At 41.7% G+C, this 20,118-nt stretch overlaps 1 protein-coding gene across 1 annotated transcript; it reads left to right on the forward strand.

Moving 5' to 3' along the window:
• The first annotated feature begins 6,709 nt into the window (after positions 1-6,709).
• Positions 6,710-15,695, forward strand: LOC134292496 (rhomboid-related protein 4-like). Its single transcript, XM_062957604.1, has 3 exons — positions 6,710-7,106; positions 13,929-14,064; positions 15,569-15,695. The coding sequence occupies exons 1-3, from the start codon at positions 6,749-6,751 to the stop codon at positions 15,639-15,641; spliced, it is 567 nt and encodes a 188-aa protein (XP_062813674.1). The 5' UTR covers positions 6,710-6,748; the 3' UTR covers positions 15,642-15,695.
• The last annotated feature ends 4,423 nt before the right edge of the window (positions 15,696-20,118 follow it).

The following is a 20,118-nucleotide window of genomic DNA, read 5'->3' on the forward strand; positions in this document are numbered from 1 at the left end:
TCTATGGGTCTATGCTGCATTATAATGCAACACATTAGATGGGTCTCCACTGGATTATAATATAATGCATTCTATGGGTCTCCACTGGATTATAATATAATGCATTCTATGGGTCCCCACTGGATTATAATATAATGCATTCTATGGGTCTATGCTGCATTATAATGCAACGCAGTATATGGGTCTCCACTGGATTATAATATAATGCATTCTATGGGTCTATGCTGCATTATAATGCAACACATTTGATGGGTCTCCACTGGATTATAATATAATGCATTCTATGGGTCTCCACTGGATTATAATATAATGCATTCTATGGGTCCCCACTGGATTATAATATAATGCATTCTATGGGTCTATGCTGCATTATAATGCAACGCAGTATATGGGTCTCCACTGGATTATAATATAATGCATTCTATGGGTCTATGCTGCATTATAATGCAACGCAGTATATGGGTCTCCACTGGATTATAATATAATGCATTCTATGGGTCTCCACTGGATTATAATATAATGCATTCTATGGGTCTATGCTGCATTATAATATAATGCATTCTATGGGTCTCCACTGGATTATAATATAATGCATTCTATGGGTCTCCACTGGATTATAATATAATGCATTCTATGGGTCTATGCTGCATTATAATGCAACACATTAGATGGGTCTCCACTGGATTATAATATAATGCATTCTATGGGTCTATGCTGCATTATAATGCAACACATTAGATGGTCTCCACTGGATTATAATATAATGCATTCTATGGGTCTCCACTGGATTATAATATAATGCATTCTATGGGTCTATGCTGCATTATAATGCAACACATTTGATGGGTCTCCACTGGATTATAATATAATGCATTCTATAGGTCCCCACTGGATTATAATATAATGCATTCTATGGGTCTATGCTGCATTATAATGCAACACAGTCTATGGGTCTGCACTGGATTATAATATAATGCATTTATGGGTCTATGCCCCCCCCTGCATTTCCCCCCATGTCTTGGCCTGAGTCATGCTGAGCGCATTTACTGGAATCGGAGCTAATAAAATTTATTCTTAGCGAAAGGATGGGGAGGGAGGCGGGGAACAACGAGGGGCTTGTGACAAGGTGGTGGTGGTGGTGGTGGTGGAGGAGAAATACTATGATCTCTCGGGGATGTAAGTGCCTTGCTTTGGCCATTTGGGAGAATAGAGGTGGAAGGGGCTCCTAGAGGTCATCTAGTCCGACCCCCTTGCTCCGTGCTGGAAGGCACAATTAAAGCCTTCCTCAGAGATGCCCATCTGATCCCTCTTTTAAAAAAGAGAATTAAGTCCAAGGCAGTCCATACTTCACTTGAGTTGAAATGGGTCCCCAAAGGCCATCTAGTCCACGCCCAATGCCATCCTGTGAGATGACCATTCGAACTCACCTTAAAGACTTCTGGCTTTCAGAACAGAATAGAAACTACAGCTTTCCTCAACCTGGACTCTACTTCTGTTGATTCATCCTAGAATCGTATTGGCCTTTTCTGCTGCTGCGTCACACTGTTGGCTCATATTTATCTATGTTTAGATCCCTGTGGTTTCATCAAAGCATAATAGAAACTACAGCTTTCCTCAACCTGGACTCTATACTCCTGTTGATCCATCCTAGAATTGTATTGGTCTTTTCTGCTGCTGCGTCACACTGTTGGTTCATATTTATCTATGTTTAGATCCCTGTGGTTTCATCAAAGTAGAACATCATAGAAACTACACTTTTCCTCAACCTGGACTCTACTTCTGTATTTTCATCCTAGAATCGTATTGGCCTTTTCTGCTGCTGCGTCACACCGTTGGCTCATATTTATCTATGTTTAGATCCCTGTGGTTTGATCAAAGCATAATTGAAACTACAGCTTTCCTCAACCTGGACTCTATACTCCTGTTGATCCAGCCTAGAATCGTATTGGTCTTTTCTGCTGCTGCGTCACACTGTTGGTTCGTATTTACCTATGTTTAGATCCCTGTGGTTTGATCAAAGCAGAACATCATAGAAACTACAGCTTTCCTCAACCTGGATGCTATACTCCTGTTGATCCAGCTTAGAATTGTATTGGTCTTTTCTGCTGCTGCGTCACGCCGTTGGCTCATATTTCTCCATGTTTGGATGGATCCCACAGGAACACAGAAAATGACACGACGAATATATATATTTATATGCCTCCCACTTTGCCCCAATAACGATCCAAAACAGACCAGGTTTGGTCCAAATCCGCTCATGTGTTACGGCTTTAAATTCTTTCCCTGACTCTTATAAACCGATATGTAACTTCTCACATGGTCCAATCTGTTTCTAATTTTGTGAAATGATATATTATTTCACTCCTGTTGTTACATGACTTTGTTATGACTCCAAGTGTAGTCATTTAACATTTTCCAGCTTCCGGCTTCATGAGAGTATGCTCGATTCCGGCCATAGGAGGAGCTGCTGCTTCATCATCCACTTGTGACACCGAGTCCTTGATGCAGTATTTCCTCATTCTTCCACACGCACACGCTGCTGGACGTTTTTATGGTGACGTAAATTAGTTAAATTAGCCTCCCCGCATAAAGCAGTACCTAAATTTTCCTACTCAACAGATGCAACTATCTTTTGGGTTGCTTAGGTAAACAACAAGCTAGGCTATTTAATGGTCAGACACTCAATCTGACCCACGCTGGTTTCGAACTCATGACCTCTCGGTCAGTAGTGATTTATTGCAGCTGGCTACTAACCAGCTGCGCCACAACCCGGCCCTTATATAAATGTATATATTTATAATTCTATTATGTAATATTTATTATTGATATTATTATTATTATTATTATTATTATTATTATTATATTTTATTGTACTGGGATCATACAATATAAGGTAGACCTTGTATTATTATTATTATTATTATTATTATTATTATTATTATTATTATTATTATTATTATTTCCCCTGGGATTTTATGATATAAGGAAGATGGTGTATGTAATTATATGATAAAAAGCAGACGATGTATATTGTTGTTGTTGTTGTTATTATTATTATTATTATTATTTCCCCTGGGATTATATGATATAAGGCAGATGATGTATGTTATTGTATGATATAAGGCAGACCATGTATTATATTATCATTATTATTATTATTATCATTATTATTTCTCTTGGGATTATATGATATAAGGCAGACCATGCATTATTATTATTATTATTATTATTATTATTATTATTATTATTACTATTCTTTCTCCTGGGATCATATGATATAAGGATATTTTTATTATTATTATTATTACTATTATTCCCATTGGTATTATATAAGTAAAGCTATGTATTATTATTATTATTATTATTATTATTATCATTATTATTTCTCTTGGGATTATATGATATAAGGCAGACCATGTATTATTATTATTATTATTATTATTATTATTACTATTCTTTCTCCTGGGATCATATGATATAAGGATATTATTATTATTACTAATATTTCCATTGGGATTATATGATATAAGTTAAGCTATGTATTACTATTATTATTATTATTATTATTATTATTATTATTTTCCCTGGGATTCCGGTATATCATATAAAGTAGACCATGATTCATTATGATTATGATTTTGATTATTATTTCCCCTGGGATTTCATGATATAAAGTCAGGCTATGTACATTGTTCTTTATTACGTATTTTATGTATATTTAATTTCATTTTATTACCCTGGGATCGTATGATATGGTATGAAGGAGATACATAAGTAGATACATAAAATAAATACATAATTTTTACTTATTACTGTTATTTAATAATGTATTTTTATTCTTATATTTAATTCTGCCCTGACATTCCTATGATATAAGATGGACTCTCCATATACAGTAGAGTCTCACTTATCCAACATAAACGGGCCGGCAGAACGTTGGATAAGTGAATATGTTGGATAATAAGGAGGGATTAAGGAAAAGCCTATTACACATCAAATTAGGTTATGATTTTATAAATTAAGCACCAGAACATCATGTTTAACAACAAATTTGACAGAAAAAGTAGTTAAATACGCAGTAATGCTATGTAGTAATTATTGTATTTACGAATTTAGCACCAAAATATCACGATGTATTGAAAACATTGACTATAAAAATGCGTTGGATAATCCAAACGTTGGATAAGCGAGTGTTGGATAAGTGAGACTCTACTGTATATATTTTTTTAAATTAAAAAATAAATATATCTATCTATATTTACATATTTTAGGTGCTGATAAGGGTCTGTTTACTAAACCTGGGTCTGTGGTTGTGTCTGCACAATACCTGCGTCAGGTGCAGGCAAAGTGGCACATGATGCCTTAATGTTTTGTCCACAAAAGAGCTTTTTGGGACCCCAGTATCCCCCAACCCAGAATAATACTAATAGTAATAGTAATAGTAATAGTAATAGTAATAATAATAATAATAATAATAATAATAATAATAATAATAATAATAATAATAATAATAATAAGTCAAAAGGCAGAACAGATCCAGGAGACAGTGATGTCCTTTTCCCCTTTAAGGGCCTGATTCTGTCTCAATGCTGCCACCTAGTGACACTATTTGGGAATAGCCTTCAGGTAAGAAAGGTCAGCCAGGTAGCCCCCTTTTAAGTGTTTTAAACTATACATTTCAAATATACATTTTTTGTAATGCCTGGTTTTAGTGATTTTTGCCCTATGTCTTTACATATATATATATATATATATATGTAAAGACATAGGGCAAATATATATATATATATTAACAGTCTTACATTTTATATATGGACTAGCTGTGCCCGGCCACGCGTTGCTGTGGCGAAGTCTGGTGGCATGGGAAATAAAGTATTGAGGAATTGGTGGTAGTTAAGGTCAAGGGTCAAGGTTTTCCCCTGACATTAAGTCCATTATAAATGGGTTATACAGCTGTGTGGAAGGGCCTTGAGTCTACACTGCCATATAATCCAGTTAAAATCAGATTATACGTGCAAGAGGCCTAAGTGAGGCCTAACTCTGCCTGTCCCCTGTGCTAAGTGGGTTGCTAGGAGACCAAGTGGGTGGAGCTTAGCCGCCTAACTGGTAGCAATTGGATAAAAACAATTCTTCCTCTCCCTCTAATTAGGACTTTGTTTTTCTTTTCTTTTTGTTGTATGAACGTAGAGGCATGGGTGAGGGGTTGTGCTGCCAAGTTTAGTGTTTCTGGGATGTGTAGTTTTGTTGTTTTGTCCTAGGCCGAAATTTCATTACCCTTTTATATATATATAGATAGATGTTGACTATATTGTATCGCACCTTGAGCAGGTAAACACATGGATTCACTCTGTATTATGATTTTTGTTCTTGGGTTATCAATGCCATTTCCTGATTATTAAGCAGGGGCTGGATGGCCATCTGTTGGGAGGGATTGGATGGCGAGCCCTGACTGGTAGGTCACACTGGATATCCTTTGGGAGTCCCTTCCAGCTCTAGGATTCTATTATTATTATTATTATTATTATTATTATTATGCAGAGCCTGGATGGCCATCTGTTGGGAAGGATTGGATGGTGAGCCCTGCCTGGCAGAAGGTCAGACTGGTTGGGCTTTCAGGGTCCCTTCCAGCTCTAGGATTCTATTATTATTATTATTATTATTATTATTATTATTATTATTATTATTTTATTGTATGACACAGCAAACAAGATACATATGCTGGATTTTGTATCAGAAAATCACAAGTTGAACACTTCCCAAGTGTTTAGGATTATTATTATTATTATTACAATATTATATCATCATCATCATCATCATCATTAAGCAGAGGCTGGATGGCCATCTGTTGATAGGAATTGGATGATGGGCCCGGCAGGAGGAGGTCAGACTGGATGTCCTTTGGGGGTCCCTTCCAGCTCTAGGATTCTATTATCATCGTCATCATCGTTGTCATTATTATCAAGCAGAAGATGGCTATCTGTTGGGAGGGTTTGGATGGTGCCTTCCTGGCATGTATTGGCTTGGAAGCAATCAATAGACCTACAAGCTGAACATAGAATCAAAGAATCATAGAATAGTAGAGTTGGAAGAGACCTCCATGGAATGCCGCACAGTAATTCCTTCATTTTTTGGAAGTCAGCTCTCTTAAAGTCCAGAATGCGTGTTTGACTTGTCTTCGTTTCAGCCTTCCTTTGTATCGCAATTTGCAGGAGCACATGGTCACTTGCCCCTAAGGATCCAACCACTTCAACTGTATTGATCAGGTCTTCCACATTTGTTAAGATTAGATCAAGAGTTGCAGATCCCCTTGTTGCCTCTTCTACCTTCTGGACCATAAAATTGTCTGCAAGGCAAGTGACAAATTTGTTGGACTTTGTGCTCTTGACCGAGTTTGTTTTCCAGCAGATATCAGGATAGTTGAAATCTCCCATGACTACTACATCTCTTCTTTGTGCCTGTTTGGTCAGCTGTTGACAAAAGGCTTCATCAAGTCCTTCATCCTGACTCGGGATGACATGGAGCTAATGTGGCCTCTGTGATGCGGGGGCTACAAAGGCCAATGTGATTCTAGGCTGCATGAATAGGAGTGGCGGGCAGTCATGGCCCTGCGCCTGGAATAGTAACCCTGTGTCCAGTTCTGGCCTTTCTGAAGGAGGATGACCACCCCTGACCCTTGCCTGTGAGAGGTCATTCTGGGAGGTGAGGTCACAGAGGGCCGGCTGGGCTGCCTGGCCTGTCCCGGGTGGGGATGGCGCCCTGGGCCACGCTGGGCCTGGGGGCCCTGAACGTGGCCCTCTTCCTGCGGCCCCTGCGGCCACCGAGCGGGGCCTGTCTCAGCCTGAAGGCTGTCTGGGAGGACGGTCAGTGGGAGCGCCTGCTCCTGGCCCCCGTCCACCACCTGGGCTGCAGCCACCTGGCCCTCAACATGGCCGCCCTCTTCTGGCTGGGCCGGCGCCTGGAGAAGGAGGCCGGCAGCCTCTGGGCCGGGGTGGCCTTGGTGGGCCTGGCCCTCCTGGGGGGCCTCCTGCACCTGGCCCTCAACGCCGTCCTGGCCGCCCTCTTCGGACAGCGCTGGTACTGGGAGCACTGCGCCCTCGGACTCTCAGGTGCGCCCCCCCCCCCCGGACAGGTGGACACTCAGGCCAAAGTTGGCCCGTGACTTTGTCCCCTGGAACTGGACACCTAAGTCCATCAAGGGATCATCTGCATCCCCATGTTATGGGAGTCTGAGTCCACCTGGAGGGAGAGCCTCGGTTTGATAATACAGTAATAATAATAGCAATAATAATAAAAAATAATAAATAAATAAATAATAGTAAAGGTAAAGGTTTCCCCTGACGTTAAGTCCAGTCATGATCCAACCACTTCGACTGTATTGATCAGGTCTTCCACATTTGTTAAGATTAGATTGAGAGTTACCGATCCCTTTGTTGCTTCTTCTACCTTCTGGACCATAAAATTGTCTGCAAGGCAAGTGAGGAATTTGTTGGACTTTGTACTCTTGGCTGAATTTGTTTTCCAGCAGATATCAGGATAGTTGAAATCTCCCATGACTACTTCATCTCTTCTTTGTGCCTGTTTGGTCAGCTGTTGACAAAAGGCTTCATCAAGTCCTTCATCCTGACTCGGGATGACATGGAGTTAACGTGGCCTCTGTGATGCAGGGACTACAAAGGCCAATGTGATTCTAGGCTGCATGAATAGGAGTGGCGGGCAGTCATGGCCCTGCGCCTGGAATATTTATTTATTTACAGTATTTATTTATTTACAGTATTTATATTCCGCCCTTCTCACCCCAAAGGGGACTCAGGGTGGATTACAATGAACACATATATGGCAAACATTCAATGCCAACAGACAAACAACATACAGTATAGACAGACACAGAGGCATTTAACATTTTTCCAGCTTTCCAGCAGGGGGTTGGTGCTCAACTCAACTTCTAAGCCGAAGAGCCAGCGTTGTCCGTAGACACCTCCAAGGTCATGTGGCCATGGGCATGACTGCATGGAACGCCGTTACCTTCCCACTGCAGCGGTACCTATTGATCTACTCACATTGGCATGTTTTCGAACTGCTAGGTTGGCAGAAGCTGGAGCCAACAGCGGGTGCCCACTCCGCTCCCCGGATTTGAACCTGGAACATTTCGGTCTGCAAGTTCAGCAGCTCAGTGCTTTAACACACTGCGCCACCAGAGGCTCCAAATTAATAATATATAATAATAAAATAATAAATAATAAAAAAAGATCTCAGCCGGCATTTGGAAACAATAGACATTGGCAAAATCACAATCTGCCAGCTGCAAAAGGCCACCCTACTGGGATCTGCACGCATCATCCGAAAATACATCACACAGTCCTAGACACTTGGGAAGTATTCGACTTGTGATTTTGTGAAACGAAATCCAGCATGTCTATCTTGTTTGCTGTGTCATAATAAAATAATAGTAATACATATGGCCTTTCCCCACTCATTTCTCTTTATGGGTACCTCCTGAGCTTAATAATAATAATAATAATAATAATAATAATAATAATAATAATAATAAAATAATACATCACACAGTCCTAGACACTTGGGAAGTGTTCGAGTTGTGATTTTGTGAAATGAAATCCAGCATATCTATCTTGTTTGCTGTGTCATAATAATAATAATAATAATAATAATCCCGACTGGCTGACCAACGAAGATTCATAATCAGAAACAAAGTGTTCAGTGAAGTTGAACTTGAAGAAATCCAGAAAATTTGCAAAGTAAATTACCATCAGACCACAGCACAGACAGCAGCAGAGACTCCAGCAACACTTGGAATGGTGGAACAGATTGAACCAGAAGAAAGTGTGGCGCTTTTGCAAGAATTTGAGGAACCAGCACTTGAAACATCTGTTGAACCACCAGGAACCTTGACAGATCGGGGTATTGGGTGGCAACCTGTGCTTGACGGGGTTGCACTCCCCCTGAAGGCGCAGGTCCGCAGCTTGGGGGTCCTCCTGGACACTGCGCTGACACTTGAGGCCCAGGTGTCGGCCGTGGCTGGGAGGGCCTTTGCACAACTAAAACTTGTGCGCCAGCTGCGACCATACCTCGAGAAGTCAGATCTGACCATGGTGGTCCACGCCTTAGTTACCTCTAGACTGGATTACTGCAATGCGCTCTACGTGGGGCTGCCTTTGAAGACGGCTCGGAAACTACAACTAGTACAACGATCGGCAGCCAGGTTTCTAACTGGGGCAGATTACAGGGCGCGCTCAACGCCGCTGTTTAAAGAGCTCCACTGGCTGCCATTTATTTTCCGAGCCCAATTCAAGGTGCAGGTTATCACCTACAAAGCCCTTAACGGTTTGGGACCCACCTACCTTCGAGACCGCATTTCCCCCTATGAACCCGCACGACCTCTTCGCTCGTCGGGGGAGGCCCTCCTCTCGCTTCCACCAACTTCGCAGTTGCGGTTGGTGGGGACGAGGGAGAGGGCCTTCTCCGCCGTGGCCCCCATCCCGGCTGTGGAACTCGCTCCCCAGGGAGATTAGGCAGGCCCCTACCCTACTCTCATTCAGGAAGAGCCTGAAAACTTGGCTATTCCAGAAGGCCTTCGTTGACTGATCCTTGTGGGATCATGTTATTTACCTATTAAGCAGTAGACCCTCTGGATTGTTTTTAGGATTCATTCAGCACTTTAAGTATTACACCTGCTGTATAATTATCCCTCCCTGATAACTTGATATTGCTTTGCACCTTGGCCTGGATCTTTTGACCCAAATCGGGATCTTAATATTATTGTGTATATTGACTTTTATGACTGTTTTTAATCATGTTGAAGTTTTACTGCTCGGTTTAATGTTTTATCTGATTTGTGCTGTCGTGTCTGGGCATGGCCCCATGTAAGCCGCCCCGAGTCCCTCCGGGGAGATGGGGCGGGATATAAGAATAAAATTATTATTATTATTATTACAGCAAGACAACAAGAGCTCAAGGATAAGATCATGGCTCATGCTGCAGCAAATGCAATAAGACAGCGGCTCCCAACTCTAAAAACAGTGCCCAAGAGACACCTGGCGCCTCTCATGAAAGATGTGAATGCAGCACTCTCCACTGTCCAAATAACATCAATTGAACAAACAAACCAGTTTGCCTACAGTGCAGCAGTGATAGTAACAGAAGAACTTGGGCTCCTACAACCAAGGCAGCCCCAAAGAAAATCGACTGGAAAACCAAAGTGGAAGGTCAGGCTAGAGTTGAAAATCAAAAAGCTTAGATCAGATGCAAGTAACCTGAAAAATATGAAAGAGAAGAAACTGAAGAATGACAAAATCAAGCAATACCTGATCCGAAAGTACTGGCTGAACACCAGAAAAATTGAAGAAGCTTTGGAAATCGTGAAAGAACAAATTACAGCAACAGGCAGAAAAATTGAAAGGTATGAAGCCAGAATCATCCAGTACAGACAAAATCAACTGTTTCAATCAGACCAAAGACGGTTCTACCAGAGTCTGAACCAAACAACAGACACAGTAACCATAAAGCCAGAGAAAACTGCAACAACAAAGTTCTGGAAAGAGCTTTGGGAAAACAATAAAAACTACAACAAAAACGCTGGGTGGATAAAGGAGTTTGAAGGAAAATTCTCACAGAACAAAATGGAACTGATGGAAATAACAACCGAAATGATCAGCAAACGAGTGCAAAAAGTCAAGAACTGGACATCGCCTGGTAGTGATCAACTTCATGGATTTTGGCTCAAACATCTGATTAGTTTACATGGAAAAATGGCCCAACAATTCAATGAGATGCTGCAGAAAGGAAGTATCAGTGAATGGCTAACAACTGGAAGAACATACCTGATACAAAAGGATCCAGCAAAAGGAGCAGCACCAGGAAACTACCGGCCAATAACGTGTCTGCCCACTATGTTTAAACTACTGACTGGCATCATAGCTGACAGAATTCAAGACTATCTTGAAGAAAAAAACATCTTGCCAGATGAACAGAAAGGCAACAAACGGAAAAGCAGGGGCACAAAAGACCAGTTATTGATTGACAAAATGATTCTGGAGAACTGTAAGAGCCGAAAAGCTAATCTTCACATGACGTGGATTGACTACAAAAAGGCCTTTGACTCACTCCCACACAGCTGGATCATCAAGTGCCTGGACGCCATCGGGATTAGTAAAAACGTTGGCACCTTCATTGAAAACATGATGGAGCACTGGAAAACTGAACTGTTTGTTGGAAATGAAAGCTATGGACTTGTCAACATCAGGAGAGGAATTTTCCAGGGAGGCTCATTGTCCCCTCTGCTTTTCATTATTGCCATGATCCCTCTGTCAACAATCTTACAAAAAACAAATCTCGGCTATCAAACATCTAAGAATTCTCACAAAATTTCACATTTGATGTACATGGATGACCTGAAGCCATATGGGAAAACGGAAACTGAAATCCAGTCTCTGACTAACACTGTCCGAATTTTTAGCACTGATATCAACATGGAGTTTGGTTTGGACAAATGTTCGACAGTGGCATTGAAGAAGGGAAAAATCATTGAAAGTGAGGGCATAAATATGCCCAATGGCCAAACAATAAAGTGTCACCAGCCAGAGGCCTATAAATATCTGGGCATACTACAGCTGGACAACATCAAGCATGAACATGTGAAAACTGTGGTCAGTAAAGAATACACACAAAGGGTCAGAAAAATTCTCAAAAGCAAGCTCAATGGAGGCAACACCATCAAGGCCATAAACACCTGGGCCATACCTGTCATAAGATATACTGCTGGCATCATAAACTGGACACAGATGGAACTGGACAATTTGGACAGAAAAACAAGAAAACTCATGACCATTCATCACTCACTGCACCCTCACAGTGATGTTGACCGGCTATATCTGCCTAGAAGATCAGGGGGCAGAGGACTCTTGCAAGTCAAACAAGCAGTCAAAGAAGAAGAACATGCCCTGGCAGAATATGTCAAGCAAAGTGAAGAACCTGCTTTGATTGAAGTCAAAAATCAGAAACTCCTCAAAGCACAGCAGACAAAAAACCAGTACAAGAAAACCGCACTACAAACTAGAGCTGACAGCTGGCACAACAAAACATTGCATGGAAAGTTCCTTGACAAAATTGAAGGAAAAGCTGATAAAGAGAAGACCTGGCTCTGGCTCACGAATGGGATCCTGAAGAAGGAGACAGAAGGCCTGATCCTTGCAGCCCAGGAGCAAGACATCAGGACAAAGGCCATTAATAATAATAATAATAATAATAATAATAAAAAAAGACCTGGCTCTGGCTCACGAATGGGACCCTGAAGGAGGAGACAGAAGGCCTGATCCTTGCAGCCCAGGAGCAAGACATCAGGACAAAGGCCATTAATAATAATAATAATAATAATAATAATAAAAGACCTGGCTCTGGCTCACGAATGGGACCCTGAAGAAGGAGACAGAAGGCCTGATCCTTGCAGCCCAGGAGCAAGACATCAGGACAAAGGCCATTAATAATAATAATAATAATAATAATAATAATAATAATAATAATAAAAGACCTGGCTCTGGCTCACGAATGGGACCCTGAAGAAGGAGACAGAAGGCCTGATCCTTGCAGCCCAGGAGCAAGACATCAGGACAAAGGCCATTAATAATAATAATAATAATAATAATAATAATAATAATAAAAGACCTGGCTCTGGCTCACGAATGGGACCCTGAAGAAGGAGACAGAAGGCCTGATCCTTGCAGCCCAGGAGCAAGACATCAGGACAAAGGCAATCAAAGCCAAGATCGAAAAATCAGCTGATGACCCAAAATGCAGACTGTGCAAGGAAACCGATGAAACCATTGATCATATCCTCAGCTGCTGTAAGAAAATCGCACAGACAGACTACAAACAGAGGCACAACTATGTGGCCCAAATGATTCATTGGAACTTATGCCTCAAGTATCACCTCCCTGCAGTTAAGAACTGGTGGGATCACAAACCTGCAAAAGTCTTGGAAAATGAACATGCAAAGATACTGTGGGACTTCCGAATCCAGACTGACAAAGTTCTGGAACACAACACACCAGACATCACAGTTGTGGAAAAGAACAAGGTTTGGATCATTGATGTTGCCATCCCAGGTGACAGTCGCATTGAAGAAAAACAACAGGAAAAACTCAGCCGCTATCAGGACCTCAAGATTGAACTTCAAAGACTCTGGCAGAAACCAGTGCAGGTGGTCCCAGTGGTGATGGGCACACTGGGTGCCGTGCCAAAAGATCTCAGCCGGCATTTGGAAACAATAGACATTGACAAAATTACGATCTGCCAACTGCAAAAGGCCACCTTACTGGGATCTGCACGCATCATCCGAAAGTACATCACACAGTCCTAGACACTTGGGAAGTGTTCGACTTGTGGTTTTGTGAAACGAAATCCAGCATATCTATCTTGTTTGCTGTGTCATACAATAATAATAATAATAATAATAATAATAATAATAATAATAATACAGTCCTAGACACTTGGGAAGTGTTCGAGTTGTGATTCTGTGATACAAAATCCAGCATGTCTATCTTGTTTGCTGTGTCATACAATAATAATAATAATAATAATAATAATAATAATAATAATAATAATAATAATAATACAGTCCTAGACACTTGGGAAGTGTTCGAGTTGTGATGCTGTGATACGAAATCCAGCATTTCTATCTTGTTTGCTGTGTCATACAATAATAATACAATCCTAGAGTTGGAAGGGAACACCAAAGGCCACCCAGTCCACTATCCCCCTATGGATGCAGCCTGGAATCGCATTGGCCTTTTTTGCTGCTGCATCACACTCAACTCATGCCCACTTTGTGGTCCACATCAGATTCCTAGACCTTTCACCTGGCCTGTTTTCAATCTGTTTTCTCCATACATTTCTTCCATTTTTCCTTCCCTCCTCAGGGCTCCTCTTCTCCCTGGAAGCCATGGGTCAGCTCGGAGAGTCGGTCCCGGTGGCGGCCATGTCCAGCGGCTTCGTCCTGCCGACCCGGTGGCTCTGCCTCTTGGAATGCCTGGCCCTGGCCGTGGTCCACCCCAGGTGAGGGCGTTGGGGCAGGTGGAGGTGGGGAAAGGCCCAGTTGGAAGAGACCCCCAGAGGCCATCCAATCCAACCCCCTTCCCCTCCTTTGCAGACCCATTTATTGCTCTTTTTGCAACCCAGGACATCCACAGACCTCTCCTCCAGCCCCAGTGAGGAACGCTGGGTGTTGCAGTCCAGGGTCACAATAAGAGATGCAGGCTCCCTTATGTTGTTGGACTGCAGTTAACGCAATCCCTATGGAGGAATGCTGGGTGTTGCAGTCCAAGGTTCGAATGAAGTCGGAATCACAATAAAGTGCAGTCCAGGATTTGAATGAAACCAGAGTAACAAGAAGAAATATGATTAAACCTGTTACTTACTTACTTACTTCTTTTCTTTTCCTTCTTCCTTCCTTCTCTCCTTCTCCTTCCTTCTCTTTCCTTCCTTCTCTTCTTCTCTTCCCTTCCTTCATTTTCCTTCCTTCTCTTCTTCTCTTTCCTTCCTTATCTTCTTCTCTTTCCTTCCCTTCCTTCATTTTCCTTCCTTCCTTCTTCTCCCTCCCTCCCCTTCCTTCTTTCTTCCTCTTTCCTTCCTTCTCCTTCCTTTCCTTCTTTCCTTCCTTCTCTTCTTCTCCTTCCTTCCTTTTTCCTTCCTTCTTTCTTCCTTCCTTTCCTTCCTTCTTTCTTTTCCTTCATTCTCTCCCTTTCCTTTCCTTCCCTTCTTTCTTCCTTCATTTCCTTTCCTTCCTTCCTTCTCTTTCCTTCCCTTCCTTCCTTCTTTCTTTCCTTCTCCTCCCTCCCTCCCCTTCCTTCCTTCCCTTCCTTCTTTCTTCCTTTTTCCTTCCTTCTTCCTTCCCCTTCCTTCCTTCTCTCCTTCTCCTTCCTTTCCTCCCTTCTTTCTTTCTTTCCTTCTTTTCCTTCCTTCCCTCTTTCCTTCTCTTCCTTTCCTTCTTTCCCTTCCTTCTTCCTTCATTTCCTTTCCTTCCTTCCTTCTCTTTCCTTCCCTTCCTTCCTTCTTTCTTTCCTTCTCCTCCCTCCCTCCCCTTCCTTCCTTCCTTCCTTCCTTCCTTCCTTCCTTCCTTCCTTCCTTCCTTCCTTCCTTCCCTTCCTTCTTTCTTCCTTTTTCCTTCCTTCTCTCCTTCTCCTTCCTTTCCTCCCTTCTTTCTTTCTTTCCTTCTTTTCCTTCCTTCCCTCTTTCCTTCTCTTCCTTTCCTTCTTTCCCTTCCTTCTTCCTTCATTTCCTTCCCTTCCTTCCTTCCTTCTCTTCCCTTCTCCTCCCTCCCTCCCTCCCCTTCCTTCCCTTCCTTCTTTCTTCCTTTTTCCTTCCTTCTTCCTTCCCCTTCCTTCCTTCTCTCCTTCTCTTTCCTTTCCTCCCTTCTTTCTTTCTTTCCTTCTTTTCCTTCCTTTCCTTCTTTCCCTTCCTTCTTCCTTCATTTCCTTTCCTTCCTTCCTTCTCTCCTTTCCTTCCTTCTCTCCTTTTCTTCCCTTCCCTTCCTTCTTCCCTTTCCTTCCTTCCTTTGCAGGAGTTCCCTGACGGGCCACTTCTCGGGCATCCTGGCAGGGCTGGCCTTTTCCTTCCTCTGGGGCCTCACCTGAAGCCTGAAGCCACACAACTCCACTCGGCTCAAAAATAAAAAAAGCAAGACTGAATTGTGAGCAGCGGGTGGTCTCTTGTTGCAGTGAAGTTTGTCAGGGATTTCCCCCCAGACTGGTCCCACTACAACCCCCATCATCCTCTTTTGAGCGGCTGCAACAGAATCCCTAAAAGTGGCCTTTCCCAGCCTGTTGGGACTACAATCCCCATCCAAGTGTCTATTGGCATTTTCCGGGTCCCAAATCAGGCTCCTGCTTTTTCTATGCTTTGGGCAGAAATAAGGCTCATACCATAGGAATAAAGTCTCTCTGGTGCCCCAAAATTTGCAATATTGAGCATAAGGTACCAAGAAAGACCATCCTTTAGTTAATTTCCCAATGGCACACCCATCCACACTGTAGAACAAATGCAGTTTGATGCCGCTTTGGCTGCCAATGGCTCAATGCTATGGAGTCCTAGCTCTCCTTCTGGAGAGAAAAAGTGGGGTATAAATAGAAATAAATAACAATATATATATATGTGTCGTCGAAGGCTTTCATGGCCGGAATCACTGGGTTGCTCTATGAGTTTTCCAGGCTGTACAGCCATGTTCCAGCAGCACTCCCTCCTGACGTTTCGCCCGCATCTGTGTCTAAAGGCATCTTCACAGGTTATGCTGGCAATGAGGCAAGTGGAATGTATATGAATTGGAGTAGCCACGAAGCTGCAAAGTCAATCGGTGAGTGTGTGTCTGCATAAGAGGTTGCCTGGCTGTTGTTGTCTGGGGGCATCCTCATAGGTTTGCTCAGAGGTTCTGTTGTAAATGAGGCAAGTGGAGTGTATATAATATACCTGTGGAATAATGTCCAGGGTGGAAGAAAGAATTCTTGTCTGTTTAAAGCAAGTGTGGATGTTGCAATTAGCAAGCTTGAATAGCATTTAAGTGGCGATGAAGCTACACATTCAATCAGTGAGGGTATCTGCATAGAGGTTGCCAGGCGTGTGTTGTCTGGAGGCATCTTCCCAAACTCTAGACAGCAAACAACTAAGTGCCAGTTAACACATCCCAATCAGAGGATGCTTCCAGGCAACAGAGGTCAGGCTACCTCTATGCAGACACTCTCGCTGATTGACTTTGCAGCTTCACGGCTACCCAATGCTATTCAAGCTTGCTAATTGCAACATTCACACTTGCTTCAAACAGGCAAGTGTTCTTTCTCCCACTCTAAACATTCCACGGGTGTATGTATGTATGTATGTATGTATATATATACACACACACATATACTCTACTTGCCGCATTTCCAACAGACTTCAGAGGATGCAATTAGCCACAGCTGCAGGCGAAACGTCAGGGGAGAATGCTGATGGAACATGGCCATACAGCCTGAAAAACTCACAGCAACCCAATAATAAACACAACAGCAGCAACAACAACAATAATAATGCTGTAGGAACATAGCCATATAGCCCGGAAAACTCACAGCAGCCTAATAATAATGATGATGATAATAATAATAATAATAATAATAATAATAATAATAATAATAATGATGGAACATAGCCATACAGCCCGGAAAACTCACAGCAACCCAACAATTGACATAATGATGATGATGATGATGCTGCAGGAACATAGCCACACAGCCCGGAAAACTCACAGTAACCCAACAATAAACGTAATAATAATAATAATGCTGCAGGAACATGGCCATACAGCCCAGAAAACTCACAGCAACTCAACAATAAGCACAATAATAATAATAATAATGCGGGAACATAGCCATACAGCCCGTAAAACTCACATCAACCCAACAATAAACATGATGATGATGATGATGATGATGCAGGAACATAGCCATACAGCCCGGAAAACTCACAGCAACCCAACAATAAACATAATAATAATAATGATGATTATGCAGGAACATAGCCATACAGCCTGGAAAACTCACAGCAACCCAACAATAAACACAATAATAATAATCACAGCAACCCAACAATAAACATAATAATAATAATAATAATAATAATAATAATAATAATAATAATAATGCAGAAACATAGCCATACAGCCTGGAAAACTCACATCAACCCAATAATAAACACAATAATAATAATAATAATAATAATCATCATCATCATCATGCTGCAGGAACATGGCCATACAGCCCAGAAAACTCACAGCAACCCAACAATAAATAGAACAACAACAACAACAACAACAATAATACTGCTGCAGGAACATAGCCATACAGCCCATTAAACTCACATCAACCCAACAATAAACATAATAATAATAATGATGATGATGATGATGATGCAGGAACATAGCCATACAGCCTGGAAAACTCACAGCAACCCAACAATAAACACAATAATAATAATCACAGCAACCCAACAATAAACATAATAATAATAATAATAATAATAATAATAATAATAATAATAATAATGCAGAAACATAGCCATACAGCCCGGAAAACTCACAGCAACCCAACAATAAACACAATAATAATAATAATAATCATCATCATCATCATCATGCCGCTGCTACTGCAGGAACATAGCCATACAGCCCAGAAAACTCACAGCAACCCAACAATAAACAGAACAACAACAACAACAATAATGCTGCAGGAACATAGCCATACAACCCAACAATAAACATAATAAACATAATAATAATGATAGTATGATGCCATAGCTTTGAAACATTGCACTTCAAGTCGGGTCAAACTGCATTAATTCGATAGTCTAGACCAGGCATGGGCCAACTTTGGTCTTCTGTCCAGGTGTTTTGGACTCCAACTCCCATCATTCCTCACAGCCTCAGGCCCTTTCCTTTTCCCCCTCGGCCGCTTAGGAAGGAAAAGGAAGGGGCCTGAGGCTGTGAGGAATGATGGGAGTTGGAGTCCAAAACACTTGGACAGAAGACCAAAGTTTGTCCGTGTCTGTATTAAAAAGTTACAATGCAGTAAACAAGACTAAACACCATTGTTTACTAAAGTCACTGCTAAAGAGACACAAAGGAAATCTTTGCAGCCCTTTTAGCACCATTTTTATGGCATTTCAATGAAACCCGAAGCCAGAAATGTTGTTTTTCTGTCTCGAAAGGATCCCTCGATGCCCCTTTTTATTTCATCAACAGACTCTTGTCTCGCCATAAACACCGGCCTATGTTTTGCCATCAAGAAAAAACGACCCAAGAAAAAGACTCCAGACCATGATTGTTTTCTTTTAAATAGATTTGTTCTCATATAGATTATTTATAGACATCTCGAGTGCAACACGTTTTGTGTTTTTATATATATATATATATATATATATATAGATTGTGAGTATAGAGATATATAGGTGTGTGTGTGTTTTTAAAAAAATGTAGTCCATATTTATCTTGAAAATAGAAACTCCAGTTTTGTTTTGTTTTTTTCCTTGAAGGGAAAAATCCCTTCTTGTCTCAAGCGAGATTTTTTTCCACGCGAAACGAGAAAAGAAAAGGGTCGGCATGAAAGACCCAATTTTACCATAAAACTTGGACAAGTCTAGAATTAAAAGAAAGGCCCGGCCAAAAAAGTTGAGCGTTGAAAAGGAAGCCATTCAGAAGAAGGATGTGCAAAGAAATCACAACAATAATAGTCATAATAATAATAATAAAGCAAAATCAACGGGATTGAATCACTTGTGACCCTGTGCTCCCAAAATACAAATCAAGACGCGACGATAGTATTTTTTTGCCACCCGTTTCTGGCTTTTTCGCCGGGTGGAAATGAAAATAATTGACCTTTTTTTTTAAAACAAAACACGGGCTTTGGTTTCTTTAAATCCCAAAGTGACAATAGATCTGGGAAAGGGGAGGAAAAGGAGACTTTAAAAAGGAACTTTTTGGAAGTTTGTGGGAGAACAGACCCGGACAAAGGGGGTTGTTTTGATGGTCAAGGTCTCCGTTATTTTGAAAAGCAGGCATGGGCCAATTTTGGCCCTCCATCCAGGGGTTTTGGACTCCAACTCCCACAATTCCTAACAGCTTAGTGTGAGTCTTCCAGGTTTTTCACTGCATATAGTTATTACTAGCTTTGCCCGGCCACGCGTTGCTGTGGCTTATGGGAATCCTTTGTTGGCCAGGTGGAATAGCAGTGAATAGCCTTGCAGTCTCAAAGCCTGGCCGTTTTCTGGAGTAGCTGGAGCTTTTTGTTGTATGAATGTAGAGGCATGGATGAGGGGTTGTGCTGCCAAGTTTAGTGTTTCTGAGATGTGTAGTTTTGTCCTATATATATATAGAGACTAGCTTTGCCCGGCCACGCGTTGCTGTGGCTTATGGGAATCCTTTGTTGGCCAGGTGGAATAGCAGTGAATAGCCTTGCAGTCTCAAAGCCTGGCCATTTTCTGGAGTAGCTGGAGCTTTTTGTTGTATGAACGTAGAGGCATGGATGAGGGGTTGTGCTGCCAAGTTTAGTGTTTCTGGGATGTGTAGTTTTGTTGTTTTGTCCTAGGCCGAAA

Source organism: Anolis carolinensis, chromosome 6, assembly GCF_035594765.1.
Source record: "Anolis carolinensis isolate JA03-04 chromosome 6, rAnoCar3.1.pri, whole genome shotgun sequence".
NCBI lineage: Eukaryota > Metazoa > Chordata > Lepidosauria > Squamata > Dactyloidae > Anolis > Anolis carolinensis.

What these genes read in the sequence shown, in the direction of transcription:
- LOC134292496 (XM_062957604.1), top strand. Translation starts at nt 6,749, where the DNA reads ATGGCGCCCTGGGCCACGCTGGGCCTGGGGGCCCTGAACGTGGCCCTC. An exon ending in CTGCGCCCTCGGACTCTCAG is followed by an intron (nt 7,107 to 13,928) that starts GTGCGCCCCCCC and finishes TTCCCTCCTCAG; the next exon opens with GGCTCCTCTTCTCCCTGGAA. An exon ending in CTGGCCGTGGTCCACCCCAG is followed by an intron (nt 14,065 to 15,568) that starts GTGAGGGCGTTG and finishes CTTCCTTTGCAG; the next exon opens with GAGTTCCCTGACGGGCCACT.